Source organism: Oncorhynchus gorbuscha, linkage group LG04 (genome assembly GCF_021184085.1).
Source record: "Oncorhynchus gorbuscha isolate QuinsamMale2020 ecotype Even-year linkage group LG04, OgorEven_v1.0, whole genome shotgun sequence".
Lineage (NCBI taxonomy): Eukaryota > Metazoa > Chordata > Actinopteri > Salmoniformes > Salmonidae > Oncorhynchus > Oncorhynchus gorbuscha.
Genome location: NC_060176.1, coordinates 28,678,282 through 28,692,065, shown reverse-complemented (window position 1 = coordinate 28,692,065; position 13,784 = coordinate 28,678,282). Strand labels below are relative to the sequence as shown.

Sequence of the window (13,784 nt, the reverse complement as noted above, 5' to 3'; positions counted from 1 at the left end):
TACTGTGGAAATGAGCTAGCTAAAACACACTTTCATTAAATTGGACTATTTTGTCTAAATGAAGGTTTTACAAAAGACACGTCTGTTGTACTGTTACAGAGCACACAAAAACCAACACAAAGTACTTAAAAAAAAAAGTTTATAGTTTGTTACCCCTCTACATCAATCATGTTTGACTTACCAAAAACAGTCACAATCAAATCCAAAACCAACATAGATACAGAACTCATATAGCAGCTAAGATGTTCTTCCTCGAGAGACTAATACTGTACAGTACAAGAACAGTGTAGTTATTGTTGTGTGCCGGTAGAGACTCCAAGTGCCAACTTACCGCTAGCATTACTTTGAATATTCAAAGCCAAACTGCCAAACTGCCCTTGTGGCCACTCCCATGCCCAACCCATTAGTCAGCCAGTCGAGCACATGGACACGGCAAAAACAGAAGCTAAGGTCCTGCTGCACTTACCCAAATACCTTCACAAACACGGCCTATTATTAAGTAATGATCTCAAATTTCATCCGTTGCAATTCCTTTTCAATACACTCTTAGGAAGAAAAAGGTGCTATCTAGAACCTCGGCGTTCGAACCCTTTTTAAGAACCCTTTTTGATCCAGGTAGAATGCTCTCTTACATAGGGTTCTACATAGAACCAATAAGGTTTCCCCCCCCCCCGGAACCAAAAAGGGTTCTCCTATGGGGAGAACCGAAGAACCCTTTTTTGTAAGAGTGTACCATCTCTTCGTACAGTGCAGTATGCAACCCCCTTTTCAGTATACTGCATTAACATGACTCTAAACACTTGGTAACTCCATAAACTAATCTAATTTAATATTCACACATTTGAACCTCGTTAAGGAAGTATTTACGAGGAATATTAAACACCCCACGTCTTTATGCCACATCCCATTTTCATCCCATTTATTCCTGTTTTTTAAACACCTTTCATGCCCTAATTGCTTTTCATGCCCCTTTCGTTTCCCCCCAGTTCAGTATTTAGAAAGCCCGCATTGAAACAATGCGCCCATTAGGAAGTGATTAGGGCCCAATTAGCCGTGCTAGAGGTTAGGCGGCGGAAAGTGGGTCAGGTTGCTAATAGCTGGCTTCCTATTGGAGGAGGGCCTGAATGAGAGAGAGAGAGAGGACCAGCTGTAATTACAGAGGAGGTAGAGAGAGAGAGAGAGAGAGGGATTCAGACTCACTGAGGCTGGGATGTGGGAAAAGGGGAACGTTGAGAAGCTCACGTCATGCCAACAGAACAGTCTGTGCCCCAGAGGGAGAATAGGGGGTGAAACCAGCTTGGGTTTTGGTTGAGAAGTGGACATTGTGTTGGCTTGGACACTGGACACAAGAAACACACAGAGCATTTCTGGGGATGACCCAGAACCAGATTACCACCTAAGATGCCCCAGTTTGAATGAAAAGGAGATCCACATTTCGCATCCTGGGTCAGAAGTGAAATTGCAATGAACCCCTTTGCCCCACAGTTGTCAATAAGGTTGTATTGAATTCAATCCCCTTCTTATATCACACAATTGACTTGTTTCCTGTTTTAGACACACACGTGATGTATCAATACACATAAACACTCACACCTGAGACACTGACCAGCATTCTTTCTCCCTCTTCCACACATAAAGATTGCCACACAGCACAGTAAACTTTTGTCTGGTCCAATATCACAAACACATGGACTGCTGACATCCCACTCGTAAGAGATCATAGACCTCCTGACCTGGCTACTGAGATCACTGTGACAAAGTTCACTACCTTGGGACAAAAATAGGACTCCACCAACACACACACACACCTTTGTGCCTCTATATGACTTGTGTATTCTCGTAGTTTACACAGGACCCAGGTTTTAGTGTTTAAATCTTAACTACTCAATTAGTGCAGTCAATTAGTAGTCTGAAATCTGAGTCTGACAGACAGAGAGAGGCCCCCAGGACTTAACCACAGACCACCAGTGAACTTCCTGCCATAACCCAACTCTGTCTGTCTGTCTCTCTCACACACACACACACACACACACACACACACACACACACACACACACACACACACACACACACACACACACACACACACACACACACACACACACACACACACACACACACACACACACACACACACACGTTCATACCTCTGTTAAACAATGGACTAAAACAAAATCTCATCTGCAGTGCATTTGGAAAGTATTCAGACCCTTTGACTTTTTCCACATTTTGTTACGTTACAGCCTTATTCTAAAATGGATTAAATCGATTTTTTCCCCTCATCAATCTACACACAATACCCCATAATTACAAAGCAAAAACGGGTTTTTAGAAATGTGTTTGAAAAAAACAACTGAAATATCACATTTACATAAGTATTCAGACCCTTTACTCAGTACTTGTGGAAGCGCTTTTGACAGCGATTACAGTCTCGAGTCGAGACAGCCTATAGGGAGGAGGTCAGAGACCTGGCTGGGTGGTGTCAGAATAACAACCTCTCCCTCAACGTAACCAAGACTAAGGAGATGATTGTAGGCTACAGGAATAGGAGGACCGAGCACGTCCCCATTCTCATCTACGGTTCTGTAGGAGCAGGTTGAGTTCCTTGGTGTCTACATCAACAACAAACTAGAATGGTCCAAACACACCAAGACAGTCGTGAAGAGGGCACGACAAAGCCTATTCCGCCTCAGGAAACTAAAAAGATTTGGCATGGGTCCTGAGATCCTCAAAAGTTTCTACAACTGCAACATCGAGAGCATCCTGACTGGTTGCATCACTGCCTGGTACGGCATTTGCTCGGCCTCCGACCGCAAGGCACTACAGAGGGTAGTGTGTACGGCCCAGTACATCACTGGGGCAAAGCTGCCTGCCATCCAGGACCTCTACACCAGGCGGTGTCAGAGGAAGGCCCTAAAAATTGACAAAGACTCCAGCCACCCCAGTCATAGACTGTTCTCTCTACTACTGCATGGCAATCGGTACCGGAGTGCCAAGTCTAGGTGTAACGATCCTCTTCCTGTGATTGACTGGACCAAGGCGCAGCGTGAGACGTGTTCATGATATTTTATTCAAATCAGAACACTAGAATAAAAAACAACAAAGAGGAAAACGAACATTCCTGTAAGGAAACTAACAATACAGAAAACAACTACCCACAAAACCCATGTGGGCAAGAGCGACCTAAGTATGGTTCCCAATCAGAGACAACGATAGACAGCTGTCCCTGATTGGGAAGCATACCCGGCCAAAAACAAAGAAATACAAAAACCTAGAAAAAGGAACATAGAATGCCCACCCTAGTCACACCCTGGCCTAACCAAAATAGAGAATAAAAGCCTCTCTATGGCCAGGGCATGACACTAGGACAAAAAAGGCTTCTCAACAGTTTTTACCCCCAAGCCATAAGCCTCTTGAACAGGTAATCAAATGGCAACCCGGACTATTTGCATTGTGTGCCCCCCCCCAAACCCTCTTTTACACTGCCACTACTCTCTATTTATCATACATACATAGTCACCTTAACTATACATTCATGTATATACTACCTCAATTGGCCCGACCAACCAGTGCTCCCGCACATTGGCTAACCGGGGCTATCTGCATTGTGTCCCGCCACCCGCCAATCCCTCTTTTACGCGACTGCTACTCTCTGTTCATCATATATGCATCACTTCAACCATATCTACATGTACATACTACCTCAATCAGCCTGACTAACCGGTGTCTTTATGTAGCCTCACAACTGTTATTTTTCGCACTTTTTACTGTTGTTTTATCTCTTTACTTACCTATTGTTCACCTAATACCTTTTTTTGCACTATTGGTTAGAGTCTGTAAGTAAGCATTTCACTGTAAGGTCTACCTACACCTGTTGTATTCAGCACCACGTGACAAATAAACTTTGATTTGATTTGAGTCTTATTGGGTATGACGTTACAAGCTCGCCACACCTGTATTTGGGGAGTTTCTCCCATGATTCCCTGCAGATCCTCTCAAGCTCTGTCATGTTGGATGGGGAGCGTCGCTGCACAGCTATTTTCAGGTCTCTCCAGAGATGTTCGATAGGGTTCAAGTCCGGGCTCTGGCTGGGCCACTCAAAGACATTCAGAGACGTGTCCCGAAGCCACTCCTGCGTCGTCTTGGCTGTGTGCTTAGGTTCGCTGTCTTGTTGGAAGGGGAACCTTTGCCCCAGTCTGAGGTCCTGAGCATTCTGGAGTAGATTTTCTGACTCGTCTCCCAGTCCCTGCCACTGTAAAACATCCCCAAAGCGTGATGCTGCCACCACCATGCTTCACCGTAGGGATGGTGCCAGGTTTCCTCCAGACGCGGCGGCGCTTGGCATTCAGGCCAAAGAGTTCAATCTTGATTTCATCAGACCAGAGAATGTTGTTTCTCAATGGTCTGAGTCCTTTAGGTGCCTTTTGGCAAATTCCAAGCGGGCTGTGCCTTATTTTGTCTGTGTATGAAGCCATCGGCTTCTGGGATCATCCCCCGTTTTCACGGATCATCGCGCCTGTGTGTGTGTTCCATTGTGTCTGTTCCACTGTGTCTATAGGTGCCATTACCAAGTGTACAATACAAACATCCACAATGTGTGTGTGTGTGTGTGTGTAGCATGTGTGCGGGCGTGTGCGCATGTCAGAGACATGTTTGTTCAGCACAGCCACTTCAAAAGGCCCATGGTTTCCCCCTCAGCCGTAACGGCTCAACCTCCTCCCAAACTAAACCCGGGAGGAAAACACTGCCGAGACCGCAACCGCACGCAAAAACAAGCTTAGACGCATTAGAGGGGCCTAGCATCGGCCGACACTGCGTAGCCCACTTGACCGATTTCACGGTCGCAAGAACGTAATTTAGATCACCCATCAGTCAGTACTGACCTGTACATTCCCTGCCTATAGAAACATAGAGAGATAGACATAAAGTCTAAACATAAAAGCCATGACTGAGCCTGGGGGGGGGGGCAGTATCATACTTATAGACACTGTATACAGTTTAGAATGACGCGCAGCCTAAACATATGATGATGAATATGTCCAGATTCAGGAAGATACTTTTTTTAGCAACATACAGTACAGTACTGTATGATACTTATAGAAATAGCTCAGGCGTATTTCCAGGACTGCCCAGAGAGCAACCATTTTTAGCCGTACACAGATGTCTTGCCAGAAAAAAGAAAGAAAAATAACTAGATAAATAGACAACTAAAAGTGAATTGTTGTATTTTTTGCTTATATGTTCTATTGCTCCGTTCAATTGAGTATCATTTCATATAGTCGACTTCTGTCTAAACTGCTTACTCATATCCCCAAGAGGAACGGCCAGTCTTGATTTGGAGTGAAACTTTTAAAGTTCCTCCACATGAACACACTCAAACAGAGGCTACAGGCTCATCGGCTGGCCATTCATTCAGCACTGTCTGCAATGTCCGTACACTCTCACATGTGTGCATGCATGCACAGCACGCACGCACACACACCAAGCACACCACGCACGCACACCACACCACACACACGCACGCACGCACACCACGCACGCACACCACACCACCACCACGCACGCACACCAAAAAAACACACGCACATCACGCACGCACACCACACCACACACGCACACCACGCACGCACACCACGCACGCACACCACGCACGCACACGCACGCATGCACACCAAACCACACACGCACGCACACACACCACGCACAGCACGCACGCACACACACCACGCACGCACACCACGCACACCACACCACTCACGCACACCATGCACGCACACCACGCACGCACACACACCACGCACACACACCACGCACGCACACCACGCACGCACACCACGCACGCATGCACACCACACCACGCACGCACACCACGCACGCACACCACACCACGCACGCATGCACACACACACATACAAGAGTAAGCACCCACGCGCACATTCGCATAGAACGCACATACACACACACACAACACACTCTCTCGCTCTCTTTCAATTCAATTCAAAGGGCTTTGTTGGCATGAGAAACATATGTTTACATAGATAATAAACTAAATGTGAAATACATAATACAAAATGAACCGTAAACATTACACCCACAAAAGCTACAAAGGAAGAGAGACAGTAAAGCATAAGAGGAAGGCCAACTGTATTCTCATGTCTCTCTACTGTGTACAACAGGATGGTTCCAAGGACATGTCTTACATTCTTCTGTCAGCAACACTGAACAGTTCAGGCTCGTTTTTACTGAGCCTTAGCATCTTCAGCATTTTATTTCAAGGTAGTAAATCACTGAATGTTCCCGCTAGTAAACTTGTTGCTAATTTGGTACAGTAAAGCTTACTAAGTAAAATGATGTATTAAAACAGTGTATGATTATTTATTTCTTAAACACAAACTAATCACAAAATGTCAAATAAGACTGAGTCAGACCCTGTGTCTGGTCACTAGGTAAAAGACCAATGGTACTATAAGTCTGGGTCGATTCCTAACTGTCAAACAAATCGCACATTGACGTCATGTATGATTTGGGAGAACGCTAGTTTCAGCACCCAGTGAGGCTAAGAGGAGAGCAGTGAAAAGATAGATGACAAACCTCAGGAGTATCACTGTCCCAGTAGAGTAGAGACCAAAAGAAGCTGAGCGCAGAAGCCAGGGTTCCAAACTCAGACAGACGTTCCACAGAGGGCAGTCTGAGTGGAATTGTTGTGCAGGAGTGAGTTGGGAGAGGGGGGGGTTTGGCAGACACTCAACAGGGAAGGCAGGGGGTTTTGGGGGGGGGGGATGATTCCAAACCCCCTCCCTACCTGCCGTCTGTCCCTCTCTGCATCTCTCTCTCTCTCTCTCTCTTCACTCTCTCTCTCTCTCTCTCTCTCTCTCTCTCTCTCTCTCTCTCTCTCTCTCTCTCTCTCTCTCTCTCTCTCTCTCTCATCACCCTCTCCTCTCTCTCATCACCCTTTCCTTCTCTCGTTTCCCTCCATCTCTCCTGCCTCCATCGTTCATACAGTCTAACACAGGGGAATGGATTGAGACTGTGGAAGACAAACACAGTGAGTCTAGAAACAACACCGGGAGACCAGCTGGGTGGTGACAACAGCGCAGAGAAGCAACATAAAACCTCTAACTAAATGCACAGTCAACACAGATTCGCCATGGCTGAACACAGCCGAAAATAGAGCCGCAGCACAGTAGACAGAGTGTCAGTCGATCTGAATACAGTGACGATTGATTGAATTTTGATTTGTGTGACCACACACTAACGGGTACGCAGATAATCGGGAAGCGGGTACAGGGACTGAATATTTAACAATGAATAGAACATAGTGCAAAATAAGAAACACGAAAAGCGTACAGGCAAGAAACAGAGTCAATAACGCCTGAGGAAAGAACCAAGGGGAATGACAGGTATAGGGGAGGTAATCAGGAAGGTCATGGAGTCCAGGTGAGTATCATGAGGCGCAGGTGCACGTAACGCTGGTGGCGGGTGTGCGTAATGATGAGACAACTGGCGACGTGACAGTACCCCCTCCCTGACGCTGGGCTCCAGCCGCCGGACGCCGCCGACCAGAGGAATGGTCCCGGGCCACCCCCAGGTGGTAAGGGTAGGCAACAACACATCTGCCACGCTGATCCTCAACACTGGGCCCCCTCAGGGGTGTGTACTTGGTCACCTCCTGTACTCCTTGTTCACCCACGACTGTGTGGCCAAACACGACTCCAACACCATCATTAAGTTTGCTGACAACACAACAGTGGTAGGCCTGATCACCGACAACGGTGAGACAGCCTATAGGGAGGAGGTCAGAGACCTGGCCATGTGGTGCCAGGACAACAATCTCCCCCTCAATGTGAGCAAGACAAAGGAGCTGATCGTGGACTACAGGAAAAGGCGGGCCGAAACAGGCCCCCATTAACATCGACGGGGCTGAAGTGAGGTGGGTCGAGAGTTTCAAGTTCCTTGGTGTCCACATCTCCAACAAACTATCATGGTCCAAACATACCAAGACAGTCGTGCAGAGGGCACGATAAAACCTTTTCCCCATCAGGAGACTGAACATTTTTGGCATGGGTCCCCAGATCCTCAAAAAGTTCTACATCTGCACCATCGAGAGGATCCTGACCGGTGGCAACTGCTTGGCATCTGATCATAAGGCGCTACAGAGTGTAGTGCATATGACCCAGTACATCACTGGGGCCAAGCTTCCTGCCATCCAGGACCTATATAATAGGAGGCGTCAGATACCGGTCCTCCCTGTATAAAGCCTTGTTATTGTTATTGTTACTTTATTATGTTACTTTAAAAAAAGATATATTATTTTTTTCTTTAGTTGATTTGGTCAATATTTTCTTAACTCTTCTTCAATTGCACTGTTGGTTAAGGGCTTGTTAGTAAGCATTTCACGGTAAGTTCTACACTTGTATTAGGCGCATGTGACAAATAAAGTTTGACTTGATTTGATTGATTTGGGGGCCAGGAGCGGGCCGGTCATTTCTGCTGAGGCACGGGAACCTGACGAGCCGGATGAGGCACGGGAACCTGACGAGCCGGATGAGGCATGGGAACCTGACGAGCCGGATGAGGCACGGGAACCTGACGAGCCGGATGAGGCACGGGAACCTGACGAGCCGGCTGAGGCACGGGAGCCTGACGAGCCGGTTGAGGCACGGGAGCCTGACGAGCCGGCTGAGGCACGGGAGCCTGACAAGCCGGTTAAGGCACGGGAGCCTGACGAGCCGGCTGAGGCATGGGAAGCATGCCGAGCCAACCGAGGTTTGAGAATCTGTCGAGCCAGCTGAGGCAGCGGCACTGGGACCCGACGTCACCAGTAAAAAATGAAAATAAATATCCCTGTTGGTAGCCCTTGGTGAGGCGTTATTCTTTAACGTGTACAGTAATAAATAATAATAATAATAAAGACATGTAACGACGATGGTGGCAGGTGTGCGTAATGATGAGACCACTGGCGGCGTTGAGCGCCGGAGAGGGGAAGCAGGGGGTAAACGTGACACACACCAACAAGATGCAGGCCAAGCAATGGTAATTGATTTAGGAAATTGATTCAGGGCACATCATATGACATAAAGCTTGGAGGCATGGAGATGCTAAATGTGTTTAATTTCATTAAAGGTCAATTACCTTTGAGACTGGCAGACTTTTGCATGACATTAACCAGAGGACAAAATGCCATGATCGTCACAGCCCTAGTCATGGGTCATTCACAGTGTCCTGCTATAGGCAAGCACCTTTGAGGTTAGACAGAGCACAGTGCATAGCGGTCATACCAGCTAAAGGTCGCGGTAACCTTTATAGCGCAACACTAAATCTAACACACACACACACCTCTATAAATCACACACTGTCACCTCACCTTGTAACCCATATCAATGGCATTTAGCGAGGAGACATGCAGCACACACACTCTCCATAGGTCAGTGTCACGTGCAGGCACGCGCACGAACGAACGCAGGCACGCACACACACGCACGTGCACACGAACACACGTAGTGTTTCGACTGTCCTCGTAATACACAGTACTGAAGCTTGTACTGTTCATATCCTGTATCCCAAAGCTCCCTTAGCCAAGATAGAAGAATCATATGGCCAGCCAGGTAAATAGGTGAAGCATCTGGCACTATAAATCATATCTAGTTTGACTCATAACATTGTTTATCTAATGAATACCCTATTATGCACTCAACATGAGCAACAAAGACGAATACTGATGCAGAAAAATGTATCCATGCTTTTGTCACTTCTAGGTTAGACTACTGCAATGCTCTACTTTCCGGCTACCCGGATAAAGCACTAAATAAACTTCAGTTAGTGCTAAATACGGCTGCTAGAATCCTGACTAGAACCAAAAAATTTGATCATATTACTCCAGTGCTAGCCTCTCTACACTGGCTTCCTGTCAAAGCAAGGGCTGATTTCAAGGTTTTACTGCTAACCTACAAAGCATTACATGGGCTTGCTCCTACCTATCTCTCTGATTTGGTCCTGCCGTACATACCTACACGTACGCTACGGTCACAAGACGCAGGCCTCCTAATTGTCCCTAGAATTTCTAAGCAAACAGCTGGAGGTAGGGCTTTCTCCTATAGAGCTCCATTTTTATGGAACGGTCTGCCTACCCATGTCAGAGACGCAAACTCGGTCTCAACCTTTAAGTCTTTACTGAAGACTCATCTCTTCAGTGGGTCATATGATTGAGTGTAGTCTGGCCCAGGAGTGGGAAGGTGAACGGAAAGGCTCTGGAGCAACGAACCGCCCTTGCTCTGCCTCTAACCCTATTACAGGGGCTGAGTCACTGGCTTACTGGGGCTCTCTCATGCCGTCCCTGCAGGGGGTGCGTCACCTGAGTGGGTTGATTCACTGTTGTGGTCATCCTGTCTGGGTTGTCCCCCCCCTTGGGTTGTGCCGTGGCGGAGATCTTTGTGGGCTATACTCAACCTTGTCTCTGGATGGTAAGTTGGTGGTTGAAGATATCCCTCTAGTGGTGTGGGGGCTGTGCTTTGGCAAAGTGGGTGGGGTTATATCCTTCCTGTTTGGCCCTGTCCGGGGGTGTCCTCGGATGGGGCCACAGTGTCTCCTGACCCCTCCTGTCTCAGCCTCCAGTATTTATGCTGCAGTAGTTTGTGTCGGGGGGCTAGGGTCAGTTTGTTATATCTGGAGTAATTCTCCTGTCCTATTCGGTGTCCTGTGTGAATCTAAGTGTTCGTTCTCTAATTCTCTCCTTCTTTCTTTCTCTCTCTCGGAGGACCTGAGCCCTAGGACCATGCCCCAGGACTACCTGACATGATGGCTCCTTGCTGTCCCCAGTCCACCTGGCCATGCTGCTGCTCCAGTTTCAACTGACCTGAGCCCTAGGACCATGCCCCAGGACTACCTGACATGATGACTCCTTGCTGTCCCCAGTCCACCTGGCCATGCTGCTGCTCCAGTTTCAACTGTTCTGCCTTACTATTATTTGACCATGCTGGTCATTTATGAACATTTGAACATCTTGGCCATGTTCTGTTATAATCTCCACCCGGCACAGCCAGAAGAGGACTGGCCACCCCACATATGCTCTCTCTAATTCTCTCTTTCTTTCTCTCTCTCGGAGGACCTGAGCCCAAGGACCGTGCCCCAGGACGACCTGACATGATGACTCCTTGCTGTGCCCAGTCCACCTGACTGTGCTGCTGCTCCAGTTTCAACTGTTCTGCCTTGTTATTATTCGACCATGCTGGTCATTTATGAACATTTGAACATCTTGGCCATGTTCTGTTATAATCTCCACCCGGCACAGCCAGAAGAGGACTGGCCACCCCACATATGCTCTCTCTAATTCTCTCTTTCTTTCTCTCTCTCGGAGGACCTGAGCCCAAGGACCGTGCCCCAGGACGACCTGACATGATGACTCCTTGCTGTGCCCAGTCCACCTGACTGTGCTGCTGCTCCAGTTTCAACTGTTCTGCCTTGTTATTATTCGACCATGCTGGTCATTTATGAACATTTGAACATCTTGGCCATGTTCTGTTATAATCTCAACCCGGCACAGCCAGAAGAGGACTGGCCACCCCACATAGCCTGGTTCCTCTAGGTTTCTTCCTAGGTTTTGGCCTTTCTAGGGAGTTTTTCCTAGCCACCGTGCTTCTACACCTGCATTGCTTGCTGTTTGGGGTTTTAGGCTGGGTTTCTGTACAGCACTTTGCGATATCAGCTGATGTACGAAGGGCTATATAAATAAAATAAAAAATAAAATTTGAATACTCTATTTCATGGCCCAACTCACTCACATCGCAGTAAAGCGCTTCAGCACTGATGCAGTGCATTGTGGGTGAGGGTGTCTGCACTCAGGGACCTGTATCCACAGAGCGTCTCAGAGTAGGAGTGCTGATCTGGAATCAGTTTAGCCTTTTGTATCATTGTGAATAATATTATACGGACAGATCTTAGCTCAGCACCCCTACTGTAACATGAGACGCTTTGTGGATAGGCCTTGGTCTATTCTGAGAAAGGGTGACTCCTATGGCCTCCCACACTATAACGGCCTGATTAGGATAGCTGCTATACTCACAGACGTCATCATCCACACCATGACCAGGACAGACTGTCAGCGTTTAATGACAGGTGGTTTAGACATTTGGTCCTTTATGGCTGTGCATGTGTCTGGAATTCAACCTCGGGCAATATGGCCCACTCAGAGCCTGATCCATGACTCGAAATACGATCAAGACGTGTGTGTGTGTGTGTGTGTGTGTGTGTGTGTGTGTGTGTGTGTGTGTGTGTGTGTGTGTGTGTGTGTGTGTGTGTGTGTGTGTGTGTGTGTGTGTGTGTGTGTGTGTGTGTGTGTGTGTGTGTGTGTGTGTGTGTGTGTGTACATACATTGATCGTATTTCGAGTCATGGATCAGGCTTTGAGTGGGCCATATTGCCCAAGGTTGAATTCCAGACACGTGCACAGTCATTAAGGTGAGAGTGTGTGTGTGTGAGTGTGAGTGTGCGAAGGACAGACGTACCTTTGTGCAGGTGAGCGGCTGGTTTGGTCTTGTCTGTGAAGCCCTGACTGCGCCGGTTGCCGGCGGCGCCAACCGACCCGCGAGGTGTGATGTCACTGCCAGCAGTGGACACCCTCGCACTAGGGCCTGGAAGTCTGAGAGAGAGAGAGAGAGAGAGAGAGAGAGAGAGAGAGAGAGAGAGAGAGAGAGAGAGAGAGAGAGAGAGAGAGAGAGAGAGAGAGAGAGAGAGAGAGAGAGAGTTAGTTTACACTCAATGGCATAAACAGCAAAGTTTAGGCAATACATTCATTAAACGTCCAATATTTTTCCACCTTTCAGTAACCCCATATTATTAGCTAATCTCCTGTGTAGCCGTAGCCAGGAGTCGAAGTCCGCATTCTACACTCTATTCCAGCCGGGTCTGTCTCTCACGTAGACCTATAAATTGAGGAGGAAACATAATTCTGTGGCTGTTGGTCTGATAAATAGATTTAGACCGGTAGTTCAATACCGGTGTGAAACATCACAACTCTTATTTCCTTCTTGCCACTCTGATTGAGTGACCTTAACATGACCATGTAGGACTGCATGGGAGTTTGTTAGTGGGAGAATAGGTCTAGCTCAGACTGCTGTTAGCTCGTGAATTAACTGTCTTGTGAATTAAACTGGGATTCTGGGCTATAAGAAGTCATTATTAAGTTCCTGTCTGACAATAAAGACTATGATGACATGAGCGTTCTGAAATGAACACACTGAAAATGGTAGTGTATAAACAATATATACGGGGGATCCTGGGAATCAGACCCACTATTCTGGCATTGCAAGAACTGTGATCTACCAACTGAGCAGCAAAATGTTATACCCGATTTAATTCTAAGGGAGATATTAAGTCACAGGCTTCACTGCTCGCCTAGTCATGATATACACCGTTTACAATTCACTGATGAAAAGTGTTCTGTCCGTTCTCGTTCGGGATGTGGCCACATTAAATCGTAATCATGAAATGAACCTAATGTTGCTCCCCTTGGCTGCACATCCAAGACAGTTTTCATTCAAGTCGAGAAAGTAAGAAAAGAACAAATTCAGATTAAAAGGAAAAGCAGTGGAGGAGAAACACATTACAATCTGAAAAGGAGAGAGAAAAACACATTTCCAGATATTGAAAGTATTTATGCCCAGCTGAACAATAACCTGCAGTTACACATGGTGACCAGAGGGTGGGGCTATTGCATTGTTTTTTAGGTACATTTGCCGGAGCAGGTGCAAAAACGACCAGGGATGGACAGCATGCACTCTCCACTGGCTC

At 47.2% G+C, this 13,784-nt stretch overlaps 1 protein-coding gene across 14 annotated transcripts in view; it reads right to left on the bottom strand.

Annotated features, from left to right (window-relative positions):
- LOC124033942 (neuron navigator 2-like) overlaps positions 1 to 13,784 on the bottom strand; it is a 145,841-nt gene that overhangs the window by 81,946 nt on the left and 50,111 nt on the right. For all 14 annotated transcript variants that reach the window (XM_046346445.1, XM_046346448.1, XM_046346447.1 and 11 more), the window contains one exon: positions 12,500 to 12,633. In XM_046346445.1, coding sequence (XP_046202401.1) covers positions 12,500 to 12,633 — 134 coding nt within the window. The remainder of the gene's footprint in view (positions 1 to 12,499; positions 12,634 to 13,784) is intronic.